Here is a 25804-nt window from a genome sequence, read left to right as displayed (position 1 = left end):
AAAAACTTGACTATCAGGTGATTTTAGTCATAATTCAAATACAGTCAAATTAGGGTGAAAGAGAAAATAAATAATATCTAAATCTGACATGTTTTCTACTTCATTTAAATCTGGCTACAGAAATAACTGGTAAGAAGAATTTTATGACTCTGTCAGCATATTCTTTTCATCCTTAAGTAAATTTAATATCTCTCCCATTTCTAATAATGAGAGCTGTATATGCTTTTGAAAAAGAATATTGGGATGTCTCGATGATATTTAATGAGTTCTAATATGATCACACCGTGCAGTTCCACAACCATTTCTGCCTCTGCATGATGCTAATTGGACCCCTTCCAAAACACATTAGTCCACTTATGCTGTTTGTTGTCCTAAAATGTTACATTTTCCAATAACCTCCTAAAATCCAGTTTGCTTCAAGTTTAGACTTATTAAATATATTTTGACATATCAACTTTTCAATAAATAAGAAGATCCTTCTTTGTTATATTTGCTAAATTTTGCTAGATGTCTTAGCAAATTAAAAAGAAAGAGTAATATTGAGCTAATGCTATAACTGTTGATCCCCAAATCTATCAGTAGACATTTGCTTCTATGCTACTACATATATGGCAAGACATATATTTTTAAAAGTGTAGAAGACAGTGACTGTCTTGAGAATATCAAAGTCTTTTTTTCCTACAGTCGGAATCATGCATGGATAGATACCAATACAGAAAAGTAGTAATCTACGAAATTAAGGCAAAGATGAAATTTGTTTTCAGCACTGCCACTACAGTTGCTCCTATTCCTCTCTTAGTTTCTCTCGTTAAGAATGTAACATAATATACTAAATATTAACCATTTTCTCCATTATATTAGTCTATTCGTTTATATTAGTCTCTTCCCATTTTGTCTATTCATTGCAATGTTCCTTTTAAAAGGTCCTTACAGACATCATAAGAGGATGTTTTGTCATCCAGACATAGAAGCTTGGATTTGTAATAAAAAATTAGAGGAAATACAGTCTTCTCTCGTTATACAAAGAACTCCAGAAGGTTGGACCTACCTACCTTATTCACCAGCATACTCAGAATTTAGCTTTAGTGCCTGACACATAGAAAGGATTAAAATTTGCTATTAAGCTGAACAAATGTAACTGATAATAGGCAACCTTATTCCCTGCTTTAATCCTATTAGATCACAAACCATTGAAATCGGTTTGTGGGATTTCTCTTCTCAACTAGACTTCAGGTTCCTCAAGTGCAGGGATCTTGTCTTTCCCACCAACTCTCGCTAAGTGTCTTATCTGTGGAAATCAAAACTTTAGAGCTAAATTATGAGAAACCTACAACATGATTAGGTAGCTGGGCAGGTAGAAAATACTAATATTAACACTGGGTGAGGATTCCCGCTTCTTGAGCATCACTGGAGCGTCTCGCGCTCATGTTGCCTCGGCAACGTAGGAGCGCGCCCCGCCTCCGGCCCGGCCCACAATCCTCCCCTCGCTCAGCTCTTCCACCGCCTCCGGGACCCATACTTCCGTCCGACTTACAAACTGGGACCTTGAGTCTCACTGTCTCTGTGCTGCCTAACTAAAAATACGGAAGAAAAATCACTTCAAGTAAAAGAGTATTCTTTCCATACGACCCGAAACTGTGTTCCAGAAGCACACAGCATTCGCTATTTGATCTTGTAAGCTCCGCCCAACTTGAGCCTCTGGGTCCAATTTTCAGGCAGTGCTTTGGACAGCCGCATCTTCGGAGGACCCCAGCTTGCGGAAGAAGACGTGGACCTGAGCTGGGAAAGACGCCGGAGTGGAAGTGGAGCTTCCGCACGGGTTTGCTGCGAGGTTTCGGTCCCGAACGGCGGCACCATGTAAGTGTTGGCTTTCCAGCCGCCCCATTCCGCGGTCCCGCTGCCCGACCTTAATCTCTCTCTGTCTCTTCCTCAGGTCGAAAGTTTCTTTTAAGATCACACTGACGTCGGACCCGCGGCTGCCATACAAAGTGTGAGTAGCTCGGCCGCGGTAGGTGGAGGGACTGTAGAGTTGGGGGAAGGCGGCTCGAGCCATCCCAGCGGCCGCCACCTCAGCAGTGCGCGTTCTCTCCTCTCCCCGAGCCCGCCCCAGTCCACCTGAACCGGGTTATCGTGGAAGTATATCAGCTTGCCCGGGCACGAGCCTGTGCGGGTGTGTGATGGGAACGTTGTTGGTTTCCGAGCTCTCTTCGGAACTCGTTTTGGGGTGGTGGAGTGGGGTCACGTGTGGACCGGGCCCTGGTGATTTGCTGGGATCCTTAATACAGTCTGGAATCTGCTATGACAGGACAGGCCTTTCACCGCTCTGACCAGCTGTTCGGGAAGTAAGGCAAGGCCTCCCAGCCCAGGTTCCGAAAATGACCAGAACGTCAGGCCCTTGATTCCCATTGATGTGACTCCCCACAATAGTTGGGCTTAACAAAGTAGAGCCCTTAACTCACTCTCTTCTCATCATCTCTGATTTCTGCCTTTACACCGGAGTATTCTCATCAGTGTCAACTGGCTCTGGAAAAGAATGAGAAGGAGGGAGGGAAGGAGGAGTAAGGCAGCATCAGTAACTATATAATATATAAGAGTGCCTGAAAGTGGTACCAGTTCGCTTAATACATGTTGACTGAATGAGTTTGCTGACAGGCCTCTAGTTTAGTGTGTGTAGTTGTATGTATCGTTTGTATATGGATATGTGTATATAAAAGGTATCTAACGTGTATGATTTCAGTTCAGTCTCTCAGTCGTGTCCGACTCCTTGCGACCTCATAGACTGCAGCACACCAGGTCCTCCTGTCCAACACCAACTCCCAGAGTTTACTCAGACTCATGTCCGATGAGTGGTGATGCAATCCATCTCATTCTCTGTCATCCCCTACTCCTCCCGCCTTCAGTCTTTCCCAGCATCAGGATCTTTTCCAGTGAGTCAGTTCTTCACATCAGGTGGCCAGAGTATTGAAGTTTCAGCTTTAACATCAGTCCTTCCAATGAATATCCAGAATTGATTTCCTTTAGGATGGACTGGTTGGATCTCCTTGCAGTCCAAGGGACTCTCAAGAGTCTTCTCCAACACCACAGTTCAAAAGCATCAATTCTTCAGTGCTCAGCTTTCTTTATAGTCCACTCTCACATCCATACATGACTACTGGAAAAACTATAGCTTTGACTAGACAGACCTTTGTTGGCTACTTTATGTCTCTGTTTTTTAATATGCTGGCTAGGTTGTTCATAACTTTTCTTCGAAGGAGCAAGCATCTTTTAATTTCATGGCTGCAGTCACCATCTGCAGTGATTTTGAAGCCCCCGAAAATAAAAGTCTGTCACTGTTTCCCCATCTATTTCCCATGAAGTGATGGGACCAGATGCCATGATCTTGGTTTTCTGAATGTTGAGTCTTAAGCCAATTTTTTCCCCCTCCTCTTTCACTTTCAGACAGGTCAGGTGGTCTGGTAGTCCCATCTCTTGAAGAATTTCCCACAGTTTGTTGGGATCCACACAGTCAAAGGCTTTGGCATAGCCAGTAAAGTAGAAGTAGATGTTTTCTGAACTCTCTTGCTTTTTTCGTGATTCAGCAGATGTTGGTAGTTTGATCTCTGGTTCCTCTGCCTTTTCTGAATCCAGCTTGAACATCTGGAAATTCACGGTTCATATACTGTTGAACCCTGTCTTGGAGAATTTTGAGCATTACTTTGCTAGCGTGAGATAAGTGCAGTTATGTGGTAGTTTGAACATTCTTTGGCATTGCCTTTTTGGGGGATTGGAATGAAAACACATTTTCCAGTCCTGTGGCCACTGCTGAGTTTTCCAAATTTGCTGGCATATTGAGTGCAGCAATATATCACACATATTGTGTGGCATGTTTCACAGCATCATCTTTTAAGAGTATGTAAGTAAAAGCAGCTCTGAGATTTGTGGGAAAACATGCTTTAACTTTTAAGGCCACTTTTCACTTGTCAGGCAGGTAGATATGTACTGTAGCAGAGAAGCATCTTTTTGAGTTGCTAATGGTTGCATTCTAGAAAGGATGTTGCAGTTGTAGATTTATTCTGGGGAATGTCCCAGATTTTATGGTTAGTTTTGCTTGTTAATTGATTCCTTATTGATGTTGCTACTTGGTTATAGAAATGTTGGAATCAAACATTCTGTCATGTACAGGATGCATTAGAAACACCATAGACTCTTTCAGCTCAGATGGTAAAGAATCTGCCGGCAGTGCAGGAGACCTGGGTTCCATCCCTGGGTTGGGAAGATCCCCTGGAGAAGGGAACGGCTACTTACTCTAGTATTCTTGCCTGGAGAATTCCAGGGACAGAGGAGCCTGGCGGGCTACAGCCCATAGCATCACAAAGAGTGGACAGGACTGAGTGACTTTCACTCTGACTTGCAGTCTAATTCCAGTCTTTCCAGTCTTAACTCCCTGCCTCACCTCCCCAGCCCCTCACTACCACCATCATTTAAAGTTTCAGCCATCCTAGTTGCATATTGACAGCAAATCTTTTGAGATCTGCCTGCTCTGGCACACATTCTCTTCTGTGCTTGGAATGTAGTTTTGTGAGTACCACTACCTGCTGACATCCTTTAATGATTAAAATTTCACCTCCATGACAGTTTCTGTGATGGTATAAAGAGTTCATGTCACCCTTCATAAGTGTCCTATACAAGCTTCATTCTTTATAACACTGGTCAAGTTATGCCATACTTCTGTTATGTGTGATTTTTAAAAAAAAATGCCAGTAGTTTACTTTAAAAGGTCACCTCAGTATACAGGATGGTTGGCATCTTCTCAAAATACCAATGTAATGTAAGAGTAGGTGATGTGACTGGCAAACTCAGGGGTGTCAGATCTAGATAAAGTCTCTGGAGTGAAAGTAACTCCCAGTCCCTGTGCAATTTTCTGTCAGAACATTCACTAAAATATGCTTTTATGTTTTATTGGATTTTTTTGGATAGTCGCACCAATTTAATTTGTGGAGAGAAACTTTGTTAATGAGTATCAGCATGACATTTAATTATATGGTACAAGGACATTTCCTGTCTCTAGTGCAAAAGTGAATTGAAACCCCAAAGTTTTAGAAGTTCTCTACAGGCAAGAGTTTTAGGACAGCGATTCTCAGGTTCTGAACTGTAAGTAAACTATGGAAATACTTGCAAAGTACTATTCCTGGCTTTGTAAATCTTTACATTACCAGTTTATTAGGTATTTTTAAAATAAATGGCTGTTCTTTATAATTTTGTCTCTTTTTATTCCATATAAAAAAGGAAGGGGAAAAAAACATGTTCTGTTTTCACTCTTTAGCAGTATTTTGGGGGAGTGGAGTATGGCAGCCAAGAAATCCATTCACACTTTACTTATTGAAAATCATTGTAATGTGCAGCATCAGATGTCATGATTTTTGTACTCAGCATTCAATCTGTAGACTGAGTGAGGAGGTGGTATATATACCTGAGAATGTTGCATATAGTAGTTGGTGTTAAATCATTAGAGAACAGTACAGTGACTTTCTCAGCTCTGAAAGAGATTCTGTGTTTCTGTCTTTACTCACAGAAAGTAATTTGTTTTTATGGTTAAGTTGAACAGTTGATTGTTTATCAGTGATCTTGAATATACTTGCCACAATTCAAATCAAAACCACACATCACTCTTCAGAATGTTATTTCAGATTGTGTTGTATGAGCCTTTTTCATATGTTGTAAAGGTGGGAAATCGTTTTGCATTTTGCCATAGTAAACATACTCATTTTTACCAATTTGGACTATTATTTTTGACTTGGTGATTGAAAGTGCATAGAAAAGTTCATGAAAAGATGATGCTCCCCAGGTAACCTGCTCTTCTAATGAAAATGATCACGTTCCTGCATAGGATGAACTGTAGGTGGCAAAGTGTACTTAAGATTGAGGAGAGATTCCACTTTTGAAATCCATTTTTGGAAGCAAGAAACAACCTACATGCTAGACCTATTTCTGTCAAAGTATTAAACATGTACAAATCCACACCTGTATAGGTTATGCATTTTCAAGTGGACCTGAGGGCACCATGTCAGCTATAAGGCTAATTATTGCTTTCTTTTTTAGACTTAATGCACATAGTGTACAATCAGAACAGCCAGCCTCAGACTCAAAAGACAGCTTTGCCAAGGTCTGCTACAATAGCTGAAATAAGTAACAAGGACTTAAAAATCAGCCTTTCAAAAATTCTTTTTAATTCTTGCAGACTCAGTGTTCCTGAAAGTACACCTTTCACAGCAGTCTTAAAGTTTGCAGCAGAAGAAGTAAGTATAGAAATTGGAACAGCCTGTAGAGAATACAATTTGTGTCTCAAAATGTGTCTCAAAAATCTGCATGTGTCTTGACCTCCCACTTCCACAAGTTCATTGCTAGGTTTATGGTGTCAAAAGTTAAACCTCACTTAAAGGTAAAAGAAGAGTGAGAGTTGAGACCCACAGATACAAGAATGGGTTACACAGATTGACACATTTATTTAATGTAACTTGAATTATAAGGAGAATCCTTATTGAAATTAAAAGAAAGTGATATGTCAATTTTTAAAAACTTCACACTGTATGCTTGTATTTTTACGAACTTTTGATTCTGGAAGTATAATTTTATTATATTTATCATGTTTTTCAACTTTTCTCTATAAGCATGTGCAGTGTCAGTAAAATCTATTGTTTTTGAAAATATGATTGAGTTTCTGTTTTTAAGAAATAAAATTTTTCCAGAGATTTTCATCAGACGCATCTATAAAGTAACTATTTGTACTTGACAATTAGAAGAGAAGCTTATGACTTGGGAGACTTAGGGTTCCTCTTTTAACTGTGTCATTAATTATTTGTTTGACATGACCGTTTCTCTCTTCCCTGAAATTTCTTAATCTGTAAAATGGAAATCTTATCCTTCCTGCCCAATTACATGATTTTGAGTAAAAATATAATAGCATTTATATTTAATGTTGTGGAATCTTTCAGTAAGAGTTGACTTGAGTTGTCTGTGGATATAAAACCCTAAAATAATTCTCTTAATAAAAAATAAAATCCCCCAACATACGACTGGAAATTAATTTAAATAATGAGTTGTCAAAGCCTGAGAGGAACTTCTTAGCATCCTAAATTGTAAAACACAGTGGAATCTGAAGTAGAAATAAATGAAAACTGAGGGACTTCGCATCTAGGAAAAAACTTGTCAGTACTGTAGAAAGAAGTGGTAGTTTCTGTATGTAAATCAGTAGTAAAGCTTCAAATTTCAGTTAAATAGCATTGTTACTATAGGCTGGAAAAGGGAAAAATTGTGTCTGTAGTTGCTTTTGATTTTTATTGTCATGTAATAGGTTACCACTAAAGAAAATATGTCACTTAAAATGGACATAACTAAGAATAACAACTAGAAACTTTGCCATATTCAAGTTTTAGAAATCTGATTGCCTTTAATTTAGGTGTTTTATTTAAAAGTGTTCAGTTCAGTTCAGTCGCTCAGTTGTGTCCGATTCTTTTGACCCCATGAATCACAGCACGCCAGGCCTCCTATTCATCACCATCTCCCAGAGTTCACTTAGACTCACGTCCATCGAGTCCATGATGCCATCCAGCCATCTCATCCTCCGTCGTCCCCTTCTCCTCCTGCCCCAATCCCTCCCAGCATCACAGTCTTTTCCAGTGAGTCAACTCTTCTTATGAGCTGGCCAAAGTACTGGAGTTTCAGCTTTAGCATCATTCCTTCCAAAGAAATCCCAGGGCTGATCTCCTTCAGAATGGACTGGTTGGATCTCCTTGCAGTCCAAGGGACTCTCAAGAGTCTTCTCCAACACCACAGTTCAAAAGCATCGATTCTTCGGTGCTCAGCCTTCTTCACAGTCCAACTCTCACATCCATACATGACCACAGGAAAAACCATAGCCTTGACTAGACGGACCTTAGTCAGCAAAGTAATGTCTCTGCTTTTGAATATGCTATCTAGGTTGGTCATAACTTTTCTTCCCAGGAGTAAGTGTCTTTTAATTTCATGGCTGCAGTCACCATCTGCAGTGATTTGGGAGCCCAAAAATAAAGTCTGACACTGTTTCTACTGTTTCCGTCTATTTGCCATGAAGTGATGGGAGCGGATGCCATGATCTTCGATTTCTGAATGTTGAGCTTGAAGCCAACTTTTCGCTCTCCTCTTTCTCTCATCAAGAGGCTTTGTAGTTCCTCTTCACTTTCTGCCATAAGGGTGGTGTCATCTGCATATCTGAGGTTATTGATATTTCTCCCAGCATTCTTGAGTCCAGCTTGTGTTTCTTCCAGTCCAGCGTTTCTCATGCTTTACTCTGCATAGAAGTTAAATAAGCAGGGTGACAATATACAACCTCTATAAAAACTTAACTGGTTTAAAATTTATTAAAGTATATTTTGAAGTTACTTTAAGTTTGCTTAAAATTTTTAAAACATAAAGGACATTTACAATTAAGAATGTGCCATATGGACAATAAAATTTTTTTTTTTAGTACATAGGCCTGTAACAAGTAATCGTTCTCATGTGTAGTTAAGTTCTTATTTTAAAACTTGATTGTTAAATTCATAAATTTAAATGAGCTCTTAGTTTTTCTCAACTATGGTGTGTGATTATTATAAATACTGAGAGCAGTATTTCCCAGAAAGAGCGTTTTCCCAGACCACTAGAACCACAAAAAAAATAATAATAACCATTAAAAACTGAGATTGGGATCAGTGGTCCAAAATTATGGGGCGTTATTGACTATTTTTGTATTCTTCCTGGAATCAAATAAACTATATTAGCAGCATACTAAAGGATTTCGAAAAGATTCCCAGTTTAACTTCAGTTCAGTTCAGTTGCTCAGTCCTGTCCGACTCTTTGTGACCCCATGAACCACAGCACGCCTGGCCTCCCTGTCCATCACCAACTCCCGGAGTCCACCCAAACCCATGTCCATTGAGTCGGTGATGCCATCTAGCCATCTCATCCTCTGTCCCCACTCCTCTTGCCCTCTTTCTTTCCCAGCATCAGGGTCTTTTCCAGTGAGTCAGCTCTTCTCATCAGGTGGCCAAAGTGTTGGAGTTACAGCTTCAACATCAGTCCTTCCAGTGAACACCCAGGACTGATCTCCTTTGCTGTCTAGGTTGGTCATAACTTTTCTTCCAAGGAGTAAGCGTCTTTTAATTTCATGGCTGCAAACACCATCTGCAGTGATTTTGGAGCCCACAGAAATAAAGTCAGCCACTGTTTCCCCTGTTTCCCGTCCATTTGCCGTGAAGTGATGGGACCAGATGCCGTGATCTTCGTTTTCTGAATGTTGAGCTTTAAGCCAACTTTTCACTCTGCTCTTTCACTTTCATCAGGAGGCTCTTTAGTTCTTCTTCACTTTCTCCCATAAGGGTGGTGTCATCTGCATAACCGTGTTTTCCAAACTTAATCATAAAACTATAATATTTATAAAGCTAATCTGTAGCATAGAAGTGCTTATTAAATTATTGGGAAAATGAATGAGCTATGAACACACTTAGACAAATGAGAGCATTAAGAGAATAATTCTACCTTTAAGCTAACAATAAGCTCCATACCACATTTCATTGACTCATAAAGCACTTACATCTCTGAATAAAGATGAGTGGAGGCTGTCTGTCATGGTTGACCATGTGACAGTCACATAATTGTCCAATTGACATCACCTGCACCCCTACTTGTACTTAGAGGTATTTCTTGGTGGCATTAATTGGACTATTGCAATCCCATATTAAACACAAGAGAGCATTTGTTGAACTGACTATTTCTACCAAGAAATTTTAGGACTATCCTAAGCAGTTACTTAGCTTTTATTTTCACTTGTGCCTAAGCATTATATATGACCAAAGTAAATCGTGTATAAGTCTGAATGATCAAACACTGGGTTATAGATTCATTGACAGTGTTTTTCCTTTTTTATGGTGCATAAAACAAGATGCATTTTACAGTCTCTGGTGTCCTAAATACAATGAAATGCAATTTTTAGAAAACAGGTGGCCCTAGTGGTAAAGAACCTGCCTACCAATGCAGGAGACGCGGGTTCAATCCCTGGGTCAGGAAGATTCCCTGGAGAAGGAAATGGCAACCCAATCCAGGGTTCTAGCCTGGGAAACCGCACGGACAGAGGAGCCCAGGTGGTACAGTCCGTGGAGCTGCAAAGAGTTGCACACAAATGAAGCGACTTTGCACAGCACATTATTCTTTAAAGATAAAGTAGATTGTAATACTTTCTTTGATGATGTTACTTATCCTAAAAGATAAATTACATTTAAAATTATAGAAATGATTATATGTACCCTATCATTGCTAACTATCTTTTATACTTAGCATTTTATATGTATTTTTCTTTCTTCCTTTTTAGTTTAAAGTTCCTGCAGCAACAAGTGCAATTATTACCAATGGTAAGAATTTGTCTTAAACCTGTTTATTAACATAGCTATTAGCTGTTTAAAAGAAACCAAATTAGTTAAAATTGACTTAAAATACAAAAACCCTAAACCTTATATCAACATAAATGATATACATAATTGTAAACACTAAGTCGAAGTTATTGTTCATAATTGTGTCTTCCATTTTTCTGTGCTTTTGTTACGTAGTACAGTAGTTTATGGGCTTCCCTGGTGGCTCAGATGCTAAAGAATCCGCCTGCAGTGCAGGGGACCTGGGTTCGATCTCTCGGTCAGGAAGATTCCCTGGAGATGGGTGTGAACCCATTCCAGTATTCCTGCCTGGAAAATCCCACGTACAGAGGAGCCTGGCAGGCCATAGTCCATGGGGTTGCCGAATCAGACATGACCAAGCGACTAAGCACAGCACATTATAATATCATATGTCCTTATGCCAAATTATTGCTGAAAATAACTTGTCATTTAACAAAGTGTTTTCTACTGTATCATAAATGGTTTTAGAATATAGGAAGCTAAGCAGGAATGTACCTTTGCTGTCCCTTGCTATTGCTTTCCTGATAGAAAACAGTTCTTACAGGCTTGCAATAATGAGGATTTTATCCAGTTAGATAATATAAATTAAATTCTGACTATCTTTGGATACTACAAATAATTAATGAAACCAGCCCAAAGAGAAAATACTGAAATAAGATAAGGAACAAAGATGGCAGGAAAAGCTTAACTATTAAGAATACAAAGTCATGGTCCCAGATACTGGTGAGTAGTTCATGTATAGTTAAGAAATTTAGACTAAGAGAAGGTGGCTTTAATGAGCAGTAAGTAGTAATGATTTGGTTTAGATAATGATGGAATTTCTCATTCTGAAAAATTGTGCATGCTGCCACATTGAAATGTGTCTGTATTTGGAAGAAAGCTATCCTTCCTTTTCTGGAAAGATTTAGATTCATAAATGAATAGCTCCTGGGAGAGTGCTTTGTAAACTTATCAAGTGTCGGTGGAACTTATATTACTCTGGCTCTTCAGCCTTAAGATTTGATGCCTTAGAGCAATGTTAAATGATGAATGGCATACTTAAGGTATTTTGGCTTTATTTTCACTAGATTTGGCAAAACAGTATGAAAAACTATCCTGTGTTGAACTTACTGGGGTCGTTTCACTGACAGACATTGTCTAGTCCAGCGATATGTGTAAAGGCATAATAGTGAGAGATTTCAACAGATAACCTTCATGTTCTTGGCATAACTGTTCGGCTTACGCCTGTATCCACAGCAACATTATTTTGACACATTTCTTCTTCTTACTGTTAAAGCCTTTTAGCTTCAGAAATAACTTAGGTCATTTTACAACTTATTTTCTAGATGGAATAGGAATAAACCCTGCGCAGACTGCTGGTGAGTATCTGCAGTCCATGGCAGCGGTGAGGCTGTCTACATCAATTGATAATGAATATGTAATTCATTCTAATTAGACTTGATAGGATTTTACCAAGATAATGGCTGATTTTCAGAGATTGTGTGGCAGTCTTTACCTAAGCGTGTAAATAATTTGTTACATTCTGTGTATCAGTTATATGCTTTTGGCTACAAGAAAGGGAAAATCTGACTAATGAGCATTAAAGTTTTTAACTAATACATGTAACAAAAAATCTTAAGGTAAGATTGTGCGCTAATGGGAATAATGTTCTGTAATAACTATCATTAAATAGTTGTGAGGTTGTACATGTAAGTGCTTAGAAGTTTGTGTTATTCATAATAAACATTCAGTAAGTACTGATTTATTATTTTAAAGAAGTACAATCATTTTAATTTCATGGGACTTAGCCTGCACTGCGAATTTCAAGGTGTTAACATTATGTAGCACTACATATTGATACCCTAACAAGCAGGAAGGGTAAAAGTAGTCTTAAACTTTTAACTGACAGTTATGTATTTGAGATGTACCTTCCTTAGCTTATAGTTCGGTTAAAATATTTTTAAATTAAGCATGATTTAATATAAATGCAGTCTTGAGAAGTAGTTATTTTTAAACTGTTATTTTTTAAGTACTTCTACAAAATTATATTGTCCTCATAAACCCTGGGATTGAAATGTAAATTTAGCCATATAATTGTTGTGTAGATACTTTTAAACTTGGGTTTAAAGATTTTGTGTTTTCTTACTCTATAAATGTCCAGTAGTTTATATTAATTTGAATTCCTTCTTACTCTGACATGTTGCCTGTTGGATTCCCCTTTAAAGTTGAATTGTGGGCATCATAAAGTGTGAAGAAAATCTCAGTAGGCAGGCCAGACCCAAAATAGGTCAGGATTGCTAAATTTTGTCACTTGTAGTAATTTACACTTATTTTTCCTGCTCCCAAGTATTTTATTATATATTAAAGCAAATATTGATGATTGTGTTTGGTGGTATTTCTTTGGGTAGTGTCCTTTCTCTTTTTATTTTTGTGGGTAGTGTTTTTATTTCAAATTTTCAGACGTTTGTTGGGTTGTGAGGATGTGAGAGCAGTAAGAACAAGACATAAGAAGCCTCAACTTCGGGTTTGAGGATGTGAGAAGCTTAGAGCAAGACCTAAGGAGCCTAGACTTGGGTTCTAATATTTTTGAGCTTTGCACCTACTTGACACTCCTTTGTTTCTTCTGTATATTAATTGTTGAATTGTTAATGAGAGCATGTCATTTTTTAAATGCCTAACGTTTTGTTCTGTCTGTTTGTGTAGGAAATGTTTTTCTAAAGCACGGTTCAGAACTGCGAATAATTCCTAGAGATCGTGTTGGACATTGTTAATATCCGCCGCTTGGAACATAAAACCCCCTCCAGAGTAAATAGTGGTATTGTTATTACTGTAAAATTGGAATCAGGCATTTGAAATCCTATGAAAATACCAGTAATTGATGACATAATGAAAGGTGACTGTCTGTCCATGCTTATTCACACTTCACGTGAGGAGAGAACGCATCCAGGCCTAGGGCCCCATGACCGCAGAGGATCAGTCTTTCATTGCTGCCTCGCTGCACACACAGGTAGTTCATCAGGGGTGAATGGATCAACCGTCTGTGTCTTACAACCGGAGGATGCTTCTGGTCATTCTTTCTGAGAACATCTGGAAACTTAAAATTTACTGAATCTTCCTCCTTGTCCCTGAATTAAAAATGTAAAAAGATTATGGATCCACACATGAAGGTTGGGTTGATAGCATCTGACTCACAGATACAAACATAGTTGCATTCCTCCTTATATATCATTTATGATAAAGAATCATATCAATGAATAACTCTTATCATTTAGTTTGTTTTAAAGTTTCAGACTTCTTGAGTTCTTAATAAATTGTAATGACATCAGAGAGCCCAAAATTGCATTTTCCATCTAGCCCTTATGGGTAAAATTGGTAGGTATCCCACACCAAGGAGTTTGAGCAATGATCTTGCAGACTCCAGTACTTGTAATGATGAGAATTAAGAATAAAGCAGAAGCATCAGTTGCTGAACTATGCATTCCTTTAGTGATCTCTTTTAAAACAATCTTTAAAATAGGAATCCTCAAGAAACCATCATCTTTTGAGGATAATTCTAAATAGCCTTCAGGGAGAAAGTGTAAAGAAGAACATCTGAAAGTTCACAACAGATCTCGTAGAAATGCTAATTTAAATTCTGGTTACTTATACATAATGAAGACCCAACATATAAGGAAGCGTTAAGATTATAGTTGTGGGGTGAATAAGAAGCTAGGAAAGGAAAATGGGAAGCCCAGATGACTAGGCTTCTAGCAAGAAGAAAAGAATCAAAAGGGAAGGCAAGCAGAAACCTGTAACAAGAGTGTCACAGAAAAGGCCAAACTGGGTAAACAAAACCACAGAGGCTATGGAAAGAACTGAAGGGAAAACAAAACACTTGACATTGTTACAAGGAGCTGAAGATGATCAGAGAAAGCATAACATGGGCATTGTCAACATATGGTTTCCAGAATTCTCCTTAAAGAAAGATATACATGAGGGAAGATTACGTTTGCCCTTAGTGAGGGCATCAGTATCTATGCATATCTTGAAAGGTGCAGGCTCATAGTGATTAAGAACCAGCACTTGACCTGCTGTATTCTAAATGCTGAGGTCTCTGGAGGCAGGCCTGGTTGGTTGGTATCTGTTTTGCACTTTGGACGCCTGGAAAATGTAAGCTTCAAGATACAGGTGTTGAATTATTCATGAATAAAGTATTTCTAAAGCCAGTTTTTATTGAAATGTGCATAGGCCATAGGTTCATTGGGGAAAAAAATTATGCAGCAGAATCAGTATCCGAAAGATGATATTGGTTAAGACTAAGACATGGTTCAGATATTTGGCAATGACTAGCAGTCTTCTGAATTGTAAAGGGCAAAGACCTTTGTGCTGAGCTGGAAATGTATGTTACTAATGTTTGTGGAATTTTTATTTTTATAAGCAAATTTTTATTTTCTGATGCCTAAAGACTCCTGGTCTTTAACAACATTAAACCTCCATTAACAAGAAATTTATGAATACCTATTTTCTGAATTTTTTGTCTTATTTAGATTTTCCCTCATTCTGTTTCTAGCACAGAATTCTTCCTGATTTGTCACAGATAGGTTTTATGATGTCTCATAAATTATTTAATATTTTTGTTCTTTGGTTGAAAAATTTTATTGCAGTAAGGTCTTAAAAATATCTTCTTGTATAGAACTAGACATGTTATTAAATATGATCTGTAACTTCTTTGTGCAGAATGTTTCAATGTGGTGTATTTAGTTTAAAGTGCTTTATTGGTACATGATTCATATCTTGTGAAAATACATTTTCTTACACCATAAACCATATTGTCTACTCTTATTTTATTATTAAAGTGCTTAATTAACACATCTGTTGAGGCAGTATATAACAATTGTAGCCCAAAAAAGGGATAGGGACAAAGATGATTAATGGCTATAGGTCTTAGAAATGAGTGTATACTTCCAAACGCCAGTCCATTTTCAGATAAAATTGAAAGTGTAGTTAAGTGTCTGTAGTAAGTGTTTAGGCTGGTAGGTCCTGAACCTGTGTGATTATCAAAGTGACCTAGAAAATTATGAATACAGACTTCTAGAAACTACCCCTAAAGTTCTTACTCTTTAAATGTGGAATGATGTGCAAGCATTTCTGTATATAAAAGCAATCCTAATGATTTCTGCTTTTCAGCTTAGCTTGAGAATTTATAACTTTTCACTTTGTGTGTGTGCTTAATCGTTCAGTCCTGTCCCGACAATTTGCAGCTCCATGGAGTGTAGGCACTAGGCTCCTCTCTCCATGGGATTTCTCAGGTAAGAATACTGGCGTGGGTTGCCATTTCCTCCAGAGGATCTTCCTGACTCAGAGATGGAACCCACATCTCATGTGTCTCCTGCACTGGCAGGCAGATTCTTTACCACTGAGCCATCTGGGAAACACTTTAATTTTGTAGATGAATAAAATGAAGTCTGAGGGGTCAGAGTGAGTAGAACATGTTCCAGGATCTTGTATTCCTACTGCCCCCTTCTCCAGTAGCTAAGTGCAGAGATGCTGTAACAGTCTCTTGAGACTCACTGGGAATTAAGCCTCCTTTAAAAGTGTTCCAAGTCCAGTTCCCCTCCTCCCCTCCCCCCCCCCCCCCCCCCCGCCCCTTTGGATTTTAAAAAAGTCTTTTAGTAACAGTTATTTGAAAGAAAAGCCAATGGAAAGAAAATTCAGTCCAATTTAAGCCCCTAGTACCCAAATTAAGATACTAAGGATATCTACCATGTCTCTACTCAAAGACCTAGAAATATTTATAACTTGGAAGCATTTATATACTGAAATGGAGCATTTGTAAGATAACTGACTATATATTGGTGTTCCCAAGGCTATTAATAAAACTGCATATTATGTAGGTAAATCGTGTGTGTATACTTAGGAGCCTGTGGACTATAATCCGTGAGGTCGCAAAGAGTCTGAGCAACGCAACTGAGCAGCTAACACTCCCTTGGGTTTTCCAGATGGCGCCAGTAGTAAAGAACCTGCCTGCTAGTGCAGGAGACATAAGAGAAATGGGTTCAATCCCTGGATTGGGAAGATCCCTTGGAGAAGAGCACAGCAACCCACTCCAGTATTGCTTGGAAAATCCCATGGACAGAGAAGCCTGGAGGGCTGCAATTCATGAGGACACAAAGAGTCAGACACAACTGAAGTGACTTGGCGCACACACATATACATGTATATTTTTAATGTATTTATAGAATTAGTGGATATATATACACATAAATTATACATGTAACTTATCTGAAAGAAATGTACATATATATTGAATATGAACATGAATACCCATTTTCAATATATTGAACATCAAAACATTTTGATAGATACTTTCACATGTCTCATTCTTCACAACAATGCTTCCCATGGACAGAGGAGCCTGGCGGGGTACAGTCCATGAGGTCAAAAAGATGCAACTGAATCACTAACTTATTAAAATATGATGTAAATATGGTAAGATTGTAGGACATTAAGTAAAAGCCAGTGAAAGATAACTTTGAGTCTGGTACTGTTCTAGAAGGTGGTACAGACAATTATGTTTTTTTAACCTATGTGTCTTGATGATACAGCTACAAGATAAATTCCTAGTAATCTGCTCCTCCAACCAGACTGTTGTGTATAAGCCCCTCCAATATAGGAATTCTGGAGTTACACTCCGATAGTGCCAGAGATAGATAAATCACTATTTAAACCACACTAATTAAACCATTAATTAAACATTCTTAACTCGATCTGTCCAGTCTATTAGCCGTATCCTAATTACCTAAACCAAGTATTTGAAACTCATTAGATTCTTGACTTAGCAAACCAATCACAAAACTGACAATCACATTGCTTCTGTTTACAGAATACAGCTCATAACCATCTCCACCATCCAAAGCCCCCATCATCTCATATATCCTCTTATAGAAGCATTGAGCCTCCATTTCCTTTTCCACATAGTTGTCATCAGATATGTGACATGGAAACGTGATCATGTAGTTCCACTAGTCAAAATCACACTGAACAAAAATCTATGCTCTTCGTGACATATGCAGCCCTTCATGAGCTGGTCTTTGTTCAGAGTCATCTGTTACTGCTGCTGTCTCTTAACAGTGTCTTTCTCCAATTCACACTGCATCTACACTGAACTACCAATAATATTCAGTATCTTTGATGCGCCTTGCTTTCTCCATTTATCTGCCTCAAACTTGGGACTCGTTCATCGTTTGAAAGATGTGAAGCCTTTCCTCACTCCTCCAAGTAGAGTTAGGTATTTTAGCTGTCAGGGCGGCGGTGAGGAGATACCCTCATCCAAGGTAAGGAGAAGCAGCTGCGCTTTGCTGGAGCAGCCATGAAGAGATACCCTACGTCCAAGGTAAGGAAAACTCAAGTAAGAAGGTAGTTGTTGCAAGAGGGCATCAGAGGGCAGACACACTGAAACCATAATCACAGAAAACTAGTCAATCTAATCACACTAGGACCACAGCCTTGTCTAACTCAATGAAACTAAGCCATCCCTGTGGGGCCAACTGAGACAGGTGGGTCGTGGTGGAGAGGTCTGACAGAATGTGGTCCACTGGAGAAGGGAATGGCAAACCACTTCAGTATTCTTGCCGTGAGAACCCCATGAACAGTATGAAAAGGCAAAATGATAGGATACGGAAAGAGGAACTCCCCAGGTCAGTAGGTGCCCAATATGCTACTGGAGATCAGTGGAGAAATAACCCCAGAAATAATGAAGGGATGGAGCTAATGCAAAAATAAAACCCAGCTGTGGATGTGACTGGTGATAGAAGCAAGGTCTGACACTGTAAAGAGCAATATTGCATAGGAACCTGGAATGTCAGGTCCATGAATCAAGGTTAATTGGAAGTGGTCAAACGAGATGGCAAGAGTGAATGTCGACATTCTAGGGATCGGCGAACTAAAATGGACTGGAATGGGTGAATTTAACTCAGATGACCATTATATCTACTACTCTGGGCAAGAATCCCTTAGAAGAAATGGAGTAGCCATCAAGGTCAACAAAAGAGACCAAAATGCAGTACTTAGATGCAATCTCAAAAATGACAGAATGATCTCTGTTGGTTTCCAAGGCAAGCCATTCAATATCACAGAAACCCAAGTCTATGCCCCAATCAGTAATGCTGAAGAAGCTGAAGTTGAACGGTTCTATGAAGACCTACAAGACCTTTTAGAACTAACACCCAAAAAGATGTCCTTTTCATTATAGGGGACTGGAATGCAAAAGTAGGAAGTCAAGAAACACCTGGAGTAACAGGCAAATTTGGCCTTGGAATACGGAATGAAGCAGGGCAAAGTAATAGAGTTTTGCCAAGAGACCACACTCGTCATAGCAAACACCCTCTTCCAACAACACAAGAGAAGACTCTACACATGGACATCACCCAACACCAAAATCAGATTGATTATATTCTTTGCAGCCAAAGATGGAGAAGCTCTATACAGTCAACAAAAACAAGACCAGTAGCTGACTGTGGCTCAGATCATGAACTCCTTATTGCCAAATTCAGACTTAAATTGAAGAAAGTAGGAAAACTGCTAAACCATTCAGGTATTACCTAAATCAAATCCCTTATGATTATACAGTGGAAGTGAGAAATAGATTTAAGGGCGTAGATCTGATAGAGTGCCTGATGAACTATGGACAGAGGTTTGTGACATTCTACAGGAGACAGGGACCAAGACCATCCCCAAGAAAAACAAAAAGCAAAATGGCTGTCTGAGGAGGCCTTACAAATAGCTGAAAAGAAGAGAAGCGAAACCCAAGGAGAAAAGGAAAGATATAAGCATCTGAATGCAGAGTTCCAAAGAATAGCAAGAAGAGATAAGAAAGCCTTCCTTAGTGATCAATGCAAAGAAATAGAGGAAAGAACAGAATGAGAAAGACTAGAGATCTCTTCAAGAAAATTAGAGATACCAAGGGAATATTTCATGCAAAGGTGGGCTCAATAAAGGACAGAAATGGTATGGACCTAACAGAAGTAGAAGATATTAAGAAGAGGTGGCAAGAATACATGGAAGAACTGTACAAAAAGATCTTCATGACCAAGATAATCACGATTGTGTGATCACTTACCTAGAGCCAGACATCTTGGAATGTGAAGTGGGCCTTAGAAAGCATCACTACGAACAAAGCTAGTGGAGGTGATGGAATTCCAGTTGAGCTATTTCAAATCCTGAAAGATGATGGTGTGAAAGTGCTGCACTCAATATGCCAGCAAATTTGGAAAACTGAGCAGTGGCCACAGGACTGGAAAGTGTCCGTTTTCATTCCAATCCCAAAGAAAGGCAATGCCAAAGAATGCTCAAACTACTGCACAATTGCACTCATCTCCCATGCTAGTAAAATAATGCTCAAAATTCTCCAAGCCAGGCTTCAGCAATACATGAACCGTGAACTTCCTGATGTTCAAGCTGGTTTCAGAAAAGGCAGAGGAACCAGAGATCAAACTGTCAACATCCGCTGGATCATCAAAAAGCAAGAGAGTTCCAGCAATACAGCTATTCCTGCTTTATTGCCTATGCCAAAGCCTTTGACTGTGTGGATCATAATAAACTGTGGAAAATTCTGAAAGAGATGGGAATACCAGACCACCTGACCTGCTTCTTGAGAAACCTATATGCAGGTCAGGAAGCAACAGTTAGAACTGGACATGGGACAACAGACTGGTTCCAAATAGGAAAAGGAATATGCCAAGGCTGTATATTGTCACCCTGCTTATTTAACTTGCATGTAGAGTACATCATGAGACATGCTGGACTAGAAGAAGCACAAGCTGAAATCAAGATTGCCAGGAGAAAGATCAATAACCTCAGATATGCAGATGACACCACCCTTATGGCAGAAAGTGAAAAGGAACTGAAAAGCCTCTTGATGAAAGTGAAAGTGGAGAGTGAAAAGTTGGCTTCAAGCTCAACATTCAGAAAACAAAGATCATGGCATCTGGTCCCTTCACTTCATGGGAAATAGATGGGGAAACAGTGAAAACAGTGTCAGACTCTATTTTTTGGGGCTCCCAAATCACTGCAGATGGTGATTGCAGCCATGAAATTAAAAGATGCTTACTCCTTGGAATGAAAGCTATGACCAACCTAGATAGCATATTCAAAAGCAGAGACGTTACTTTGCCAACAAAGGTCCATCTAGTCAAGGCTATGGTTTTCCTGTGGTCATGTATGGATGTGAGAGTTGGACTGTGGAGAAAGCTAGTGCTGAAGAATTGATGCTTTTGAGCTCTGGTGTTGGAGAAGACTCTTGAGAGTCCCTTGGACTGCAAGGAGATCCAACCAGTCCATCCTAAGGGAGATCAGTCCTGGGTGTTCATTGAAAGGCCTGATGTTGAGGCTGAAATCCAATACTTTGGCCACCTCATGTGAAGAGTTGACTCATTGGAAAAGACCCTTATGCCAGGAGGGATTGGGGGCAGGAGGAGAAGTGGACGACAGAGGATGAGATGGCTGGATGGCATCACCAACTTGCTGGATATGAATTTGAGTGAACTCCGGGAGTTGGTGATGGACATGGGGGTCAGGCGTGCTGTGATTCATGGGGTCACAAAGAGTCGGACATGGCTGAGTGACTGAACTGAACTGAACTGATAGATGAGATGTGATTAAGATTCATCCCTTTTTCTTGGGCTCTCCCAAAAGCATTTCAAATCCAGCAATATCTACTGAAGTAATACATGGAAGTGAGGATATGTATCAGAATCTTTTTTAATGGACTGAACACAGGTAGAAAATATACATACATTTATCTCAGTTAATCCTTACTCTCTTTGACCACATTCATTTCTTTACTGTTAGGGGAGCCAATATTTAAGTTAATCTGGTCAAAGTTAAAATAAGATTGACTTCTAGGCATATTTTTGCTCATGAACTTTGATCTTTCCTAGAATTATACTGAAATATTTTTCCCAAAAGAAAAAGGATATATCTGGGAAGGGTCTCTGGTTGATGCTTTTGAACAGGAATTGATGCTTTTTAACTGGAGTGTTGGAGAAGACTCTTGAGAGTCCCTGGACTGCAAGGAGATCCAACCAGTCCATTCTAAAGGAAATCAGTCCTGAATATTCATTGGAAGGACTGATGTTGAAGCTGAAACTCCAATACTTTGGCCACCTAATGTGAAGAACTGACTCATTGGAAAAGACCCTGATGCTGAGAAAGATCGGAGGCGGGAGCAGAAAGGGACTACAGAGGATGAGATGTTTGGATGGCATCATGGACTCGATGGACATGAGTTTGAGTAAGCTCTGGGAGTTGGTGATGGACAGGGAAGCCTGGCATGTTGAGGTCCATGGGGTTGCAAAGAGTCAGACACAACTGAGCAACTGAACTAAACTGGGGAGGATCTCATAGCTTGCTATTGAACATTTCTGTGATCTCAGTTTGCTTGAAAAAATTGAACATGCAATAATCTACAGACACATTGAAGACTTTTAGTAAATATATGTACACTGATAACTACAATGAGATTGTGAACATTGGAAAAGTAGGTTTGTGGCCCTGTAATAACCTGCTTTGCTATATCAAAGGTATGTGGAAATTCTGTCTGGATGCAAATCACTGGCCAAGGTTGGCAGACATACACAGAGAGCCAGTTTTTGGCATAAATCTCTGATTTTCTGACAAACTCTTTAGCAATGAAAAAGCTGTTATTGAGAGCATATTGTGATGATACATCCTGTCAATATTTGTTTGGCTGAGTAACACTGTGGATTTAATAAATTAATTCTTAAATGCACAATTTATAACTGATGAGCTGTTAAAGAAAAAAACATTCTGTGTGATGTTTGTTGTGAATGCCACAAACATTTTGACGTTTTAAGTGGAGATGCTAGCTTCTGTGATTTTTACTAAATAAGTATTGGACAAATTATGGCTTTTATAAATTATCCTTAGGTGTGCACATTTTGTAGAAATAACACATAAGAGACAATGACTAAATGAGTAAGTCATAGAGGTCTTTATCCTTTCCGACCTTTGCTATAAATCCATATTACCTGCTAGATTATTTTATTCAACGTTTTCAGTTCTGGCATAGCATTAGAAGATGCTTAAAATTTTGTTGAATAAATCAATTATTTATTGTGTTTTTTTTTTTTATGGTATGTGGGAGAGATACACCTGGCACTTTGAGCCTTAAACCTGAAGTCTTAAAAAGGAATCGTCACTATTAACTTCTTCCTGAAAAGATAGCACACATGGACAACTAATATTTACTGAGCTTTAGCTGAGCAACTTCACTTTCACTTGTCACTTTCGTGCATTGGAGAAGGAAATGGCAACCCACTCCAGTGTTCTTGCCTGGAGAATCCCAGGGACGGGGGAGCCTGGTGGGCTGCCATCTATGGGGGTCACACAGAGTTGGACATGACTGAGGTGACTTAGCAGTAGCAGCAGCTTTGTGTTAAGGCACTTCTGTGTTTTACATTCTTATTTGACCCTCATATAGTCTATGAGTTTCAAGACTATTTTTTCACAAACTTGAGATTAAGAAGCTGGAATGTTCAAATAGATTTGGTAATTTTCCCAAGGTTACACAACAAATAAGCAGCAAAGGTATATGTAACTCAAACTCTTGCCAGGAAGCCCCAGGACAGGACACAGCTGATTGGGGTCCTGGCGAGTTCATCTAGTTCAAAACCCAGAAAGCTGATACCTGCCCTAATGCCACCTTCTTTGGCCTCTCTCCACTTTCTTCTTCATTATTCATCCTGACCTATCTCTAACCCTTCCATGTAGCTTAAAACCAGTAAGAAAGGAGGGTCATATGAATAGAAGACTATAGGTGCATCCATGCTTCACATCTATCTCTCTGACATTCTTCCATTCCTTTATTCAGGCATTTACTTATCAAGGATACAAAGATGAATTAGACCAATTCACTGTTTTTCAGAGTTAAGGTCCATGCTCTGAGGCTTGGGGAGCAGGTGTGTTAGCTGCAGTTTCTAACTATTCCCACCATTTTTGTAGGTCGCATTGGATGTTCTCAATTCCTTGTTTAAAGCCTGATGACCCCCACGCCCACCCCTCACCCATCACTGCTTCCTCTTCACAGTTAGCCTACATTGGTAATGTAAATGGTGTTTACTGGGACTTCCTGGTGGTCCTGTGGTTAAGACTTTGCCTTTCAATGCAGGGGGGTGTAATTCCATCTGTGGTCAGGGAGCTAGGGTACCACGTAGCTCACAGCCAGAAGCACAAAGCATTAAACAGAAGCAATATTATAGCAAATTCAATAAAGACTTGAATGAGTGGTCTACGTGGAAAATAAAACACAAGTGGTGTTCACTAAAGAGTTGAAGATAACTGAGGCCAGGCAAGGTCAATGAATCTAGAGAAAAGTAAGAAGCCATGTTTTAAAGCAGAGGGGCTTTCCTGGTGGCTCAGAGGGTAAAGAATCCACCTACCAAGCAAGAGTGGTCCCTGGGTCAGGAAGATCCCCTGGAGGAAGAAATAGCAACCCACTCCAGTATTCTTGCCTGGGAAGTCTCATGGACAGAAGAGCCTGATGGGCTACAATCCATGGGGTCACAGAGAGTCAGACATGACTGAGTGACCTAACACACGTAAAGCCAAAGGCAAGGTAGTAATCAAAGGTTGGGGGGCTAAAGTAGGTAGGGCTTAGAGTTCAGGAACTAAGATGAAATTTGAAATCCTAAACTGGGCAGGCATCAGGAGTCACACTGGTAATAAAAAGGTCATGACACAGTGGGCATTTGGGGGGTATGATTTGGCAAGAGAAAGATGAGTGAATTGGTGTAGGTATGTCTCAGACAGTTGTTAAGAAATGTGAAATTTAATTTGACACAACTACTGTCCCAGGCAAGAAGCAGGAGAAATTCTGAAGTTAAGAACACATTTGTTCAAAGTTTCCTGGGGGGAACTAAAGAATCACATCAGAAAGATGCTTAATCAGGTTGAATATAGTATAGGTTGGGCTTCCGAGGTGGCTCAGCGGTAAAGAATCCACCTGCCATTGCAGGAGATGCTGGTTTGCCCCCTGGTTCAGGGAAGATCCCCTGGAGAAGGAAATGGCAATCCACTCCAGTATTCTTGCCTGGGAAATCCAATGGAGAGAGGAGCCTGGTTGGCTACAGTCCATGGGGTCACAAAAAGTCAGACACGGCTTAGCGACTAAGCAGCAACAACAACAATCCATCATTCAACTATCCATCTGATACAAAACAGTGTGGCGCCCAGGGCATCCAATCGGAGAACAAACAGGGAGAAGCAGTAAAGGTGGAGGCTTCATATTAAATGGGAAATGGAAGCCACAGAGCCAATTATAGGTACATTTCTGCTTGGTGAAGAGCCTTCAAAATAGAAAGTTTAAAAATCTGCCTCTAAAGTTTTCTTTTCAGTGAAATTGGGAAAAAAATGTGATAGGCCGTATATGAAAATTCTGCCTGCCAAAGTAATCGTTTTCCTCCTCTTACCAGATTCAAGGCACAGAATAATTGCCTCTTCATGATGCTTTGTTATGAGTGTTCTAAATAAACCACTCTCAAGCGTCCCCCTTAAGAGCAGCACCCCTAGGAATGTACCATTGAGCCTTGAAACTATAATTTGTTGCAGACACTCTGAGAAGAATGCATGCTTTCCCAGTGTCTAAACTTGATAATTAAGTGTGTTTAGTTATAGTTAAAATGAAGTGGAAAGTTATCCAGGTGCAAGTTATTAACCTGGGGTGATGGCAGGCAGAGAGGAACTTCAAAAAGCAAGCTCATTTTTGGTGCACATTACGTGATTCAGACACTTTGCTGAGCACTGTAACAAACATACCTCTTCATCCTGCACATTGATCCATTTATACATTTCTTTTATGGATCATGAGAGAGGTGAAAGTGACTTATTTACCAAGTAAACAGTAGGACAGAACTCAAACCCATGGTGGTTTGATTCTAAAGCTCATATTCCTTCCACTCAGTTCCAGACACTGAGACTTGAATAGAGAATGTGCACAGCAGCACATCAGTCTAATTCCTCAATCCATCAAGTTTCTTCACATTCTGGCCCCCGGTGTCTTTATCAGAATTGTATCTCTGCTGTACTTCGCCCTCCACCCTTTTCTGTAACCCTTCTTGGGTAACCCGTCATCCTTTTGGTCATGCTGTTGCCTGGAATGTCCGTTTCTACTCTTCTCTGACCGCAAGGTTCTTAACCAGGTACAGTACCACTCTCCTAGATATTTGGAAATGTGTACCGCTTTCATGCTTATCAAAAGGGGGCGCTACTGGCAGTAAGCGCCTGGTGGCTTGGGTTAACAGCAGTCTGCCATGCTCTGATGTGTGGATGGCTGCACACGACAGAGGACAGAGGACTGCTCTGTGCCAAGTGCCCATCGAACCCCACTGAGA

At 39.6% G+C, this 25804-nt stretch overlaps 1 protein-coding gene across 2 annotated transcripts; it reads left to right on the top strand.

Annotated features, from left to right (window-relative positions):
* The first annotated feature begins 1751 nt into the window (after window positions 1-1751).
* Window positions 1752-15221, top strand: LOC101102155 (ubiquitin fold modifier 1). Of its 2 annotated transcripts, XM_004012102.4 has the most exons (6): window positions 1752-1857; window positions 1934-1990; window positions 6218-6275; window positions 10361-10400; window positions 11765-11797; window positions 13122-15221. In XM_004012102.4, coding segments are annotated over exons 1-6 (258 nt in total). In that variant the 5' UTR covers window positions 1752-1855; the 3' UTR covers window positions 13190-15221. The 2 variants fall into 2 exon arrangements, with proteins under 2 accessions (XP_004012151.1, XP_060250026.1); XM_060394043.1 differs by having other exon boundaries at window positions 11765-15221.
* Window positions 15222-25804: the final 10583 nt, after the last annotated feature.

This window comes from Ovis aries, chromosome 10 (assembly GCF_016772045.2).
Source record: "Ovis aries strain OAR_USU_Benz2616 breed Rambouillet chromosome 10, ARS-UI_Ramb_v3.0, whole genome shotgun sequence".
NCBI classification, from domain to species: domain Eukaryota; kingdom Metazoa; phylum Chordata; class Mammalia; order Artiodactyla; family Bovidae; genus Ovis; species Ovis aries.
Note: the sequence above shows the minus strand (reverse complement) of the source record. Positions and strands in the feature narration are given on the sequence as shown.

Excerpts from the sequence above, each read along its gene's own strand:
- LOC101102155 (XM_060394043.1), top strand. Across the intron at positions 6,276-10,360 it reads TAAAGTTTGCAGCAGAAGAA|TTTAAAGTTCCTGCAGCAAC; the intron begins GTAAGTATAGAA and ends CTTCCTTTTTAG. Across the intron at positions 10,401-11,764 it reads AAGTGCAATTATTACCAATG|ATGGAATAGGAATAAACCCT; the intron begins GTAAGAATTTGT and ends CTTATTTTCTAG.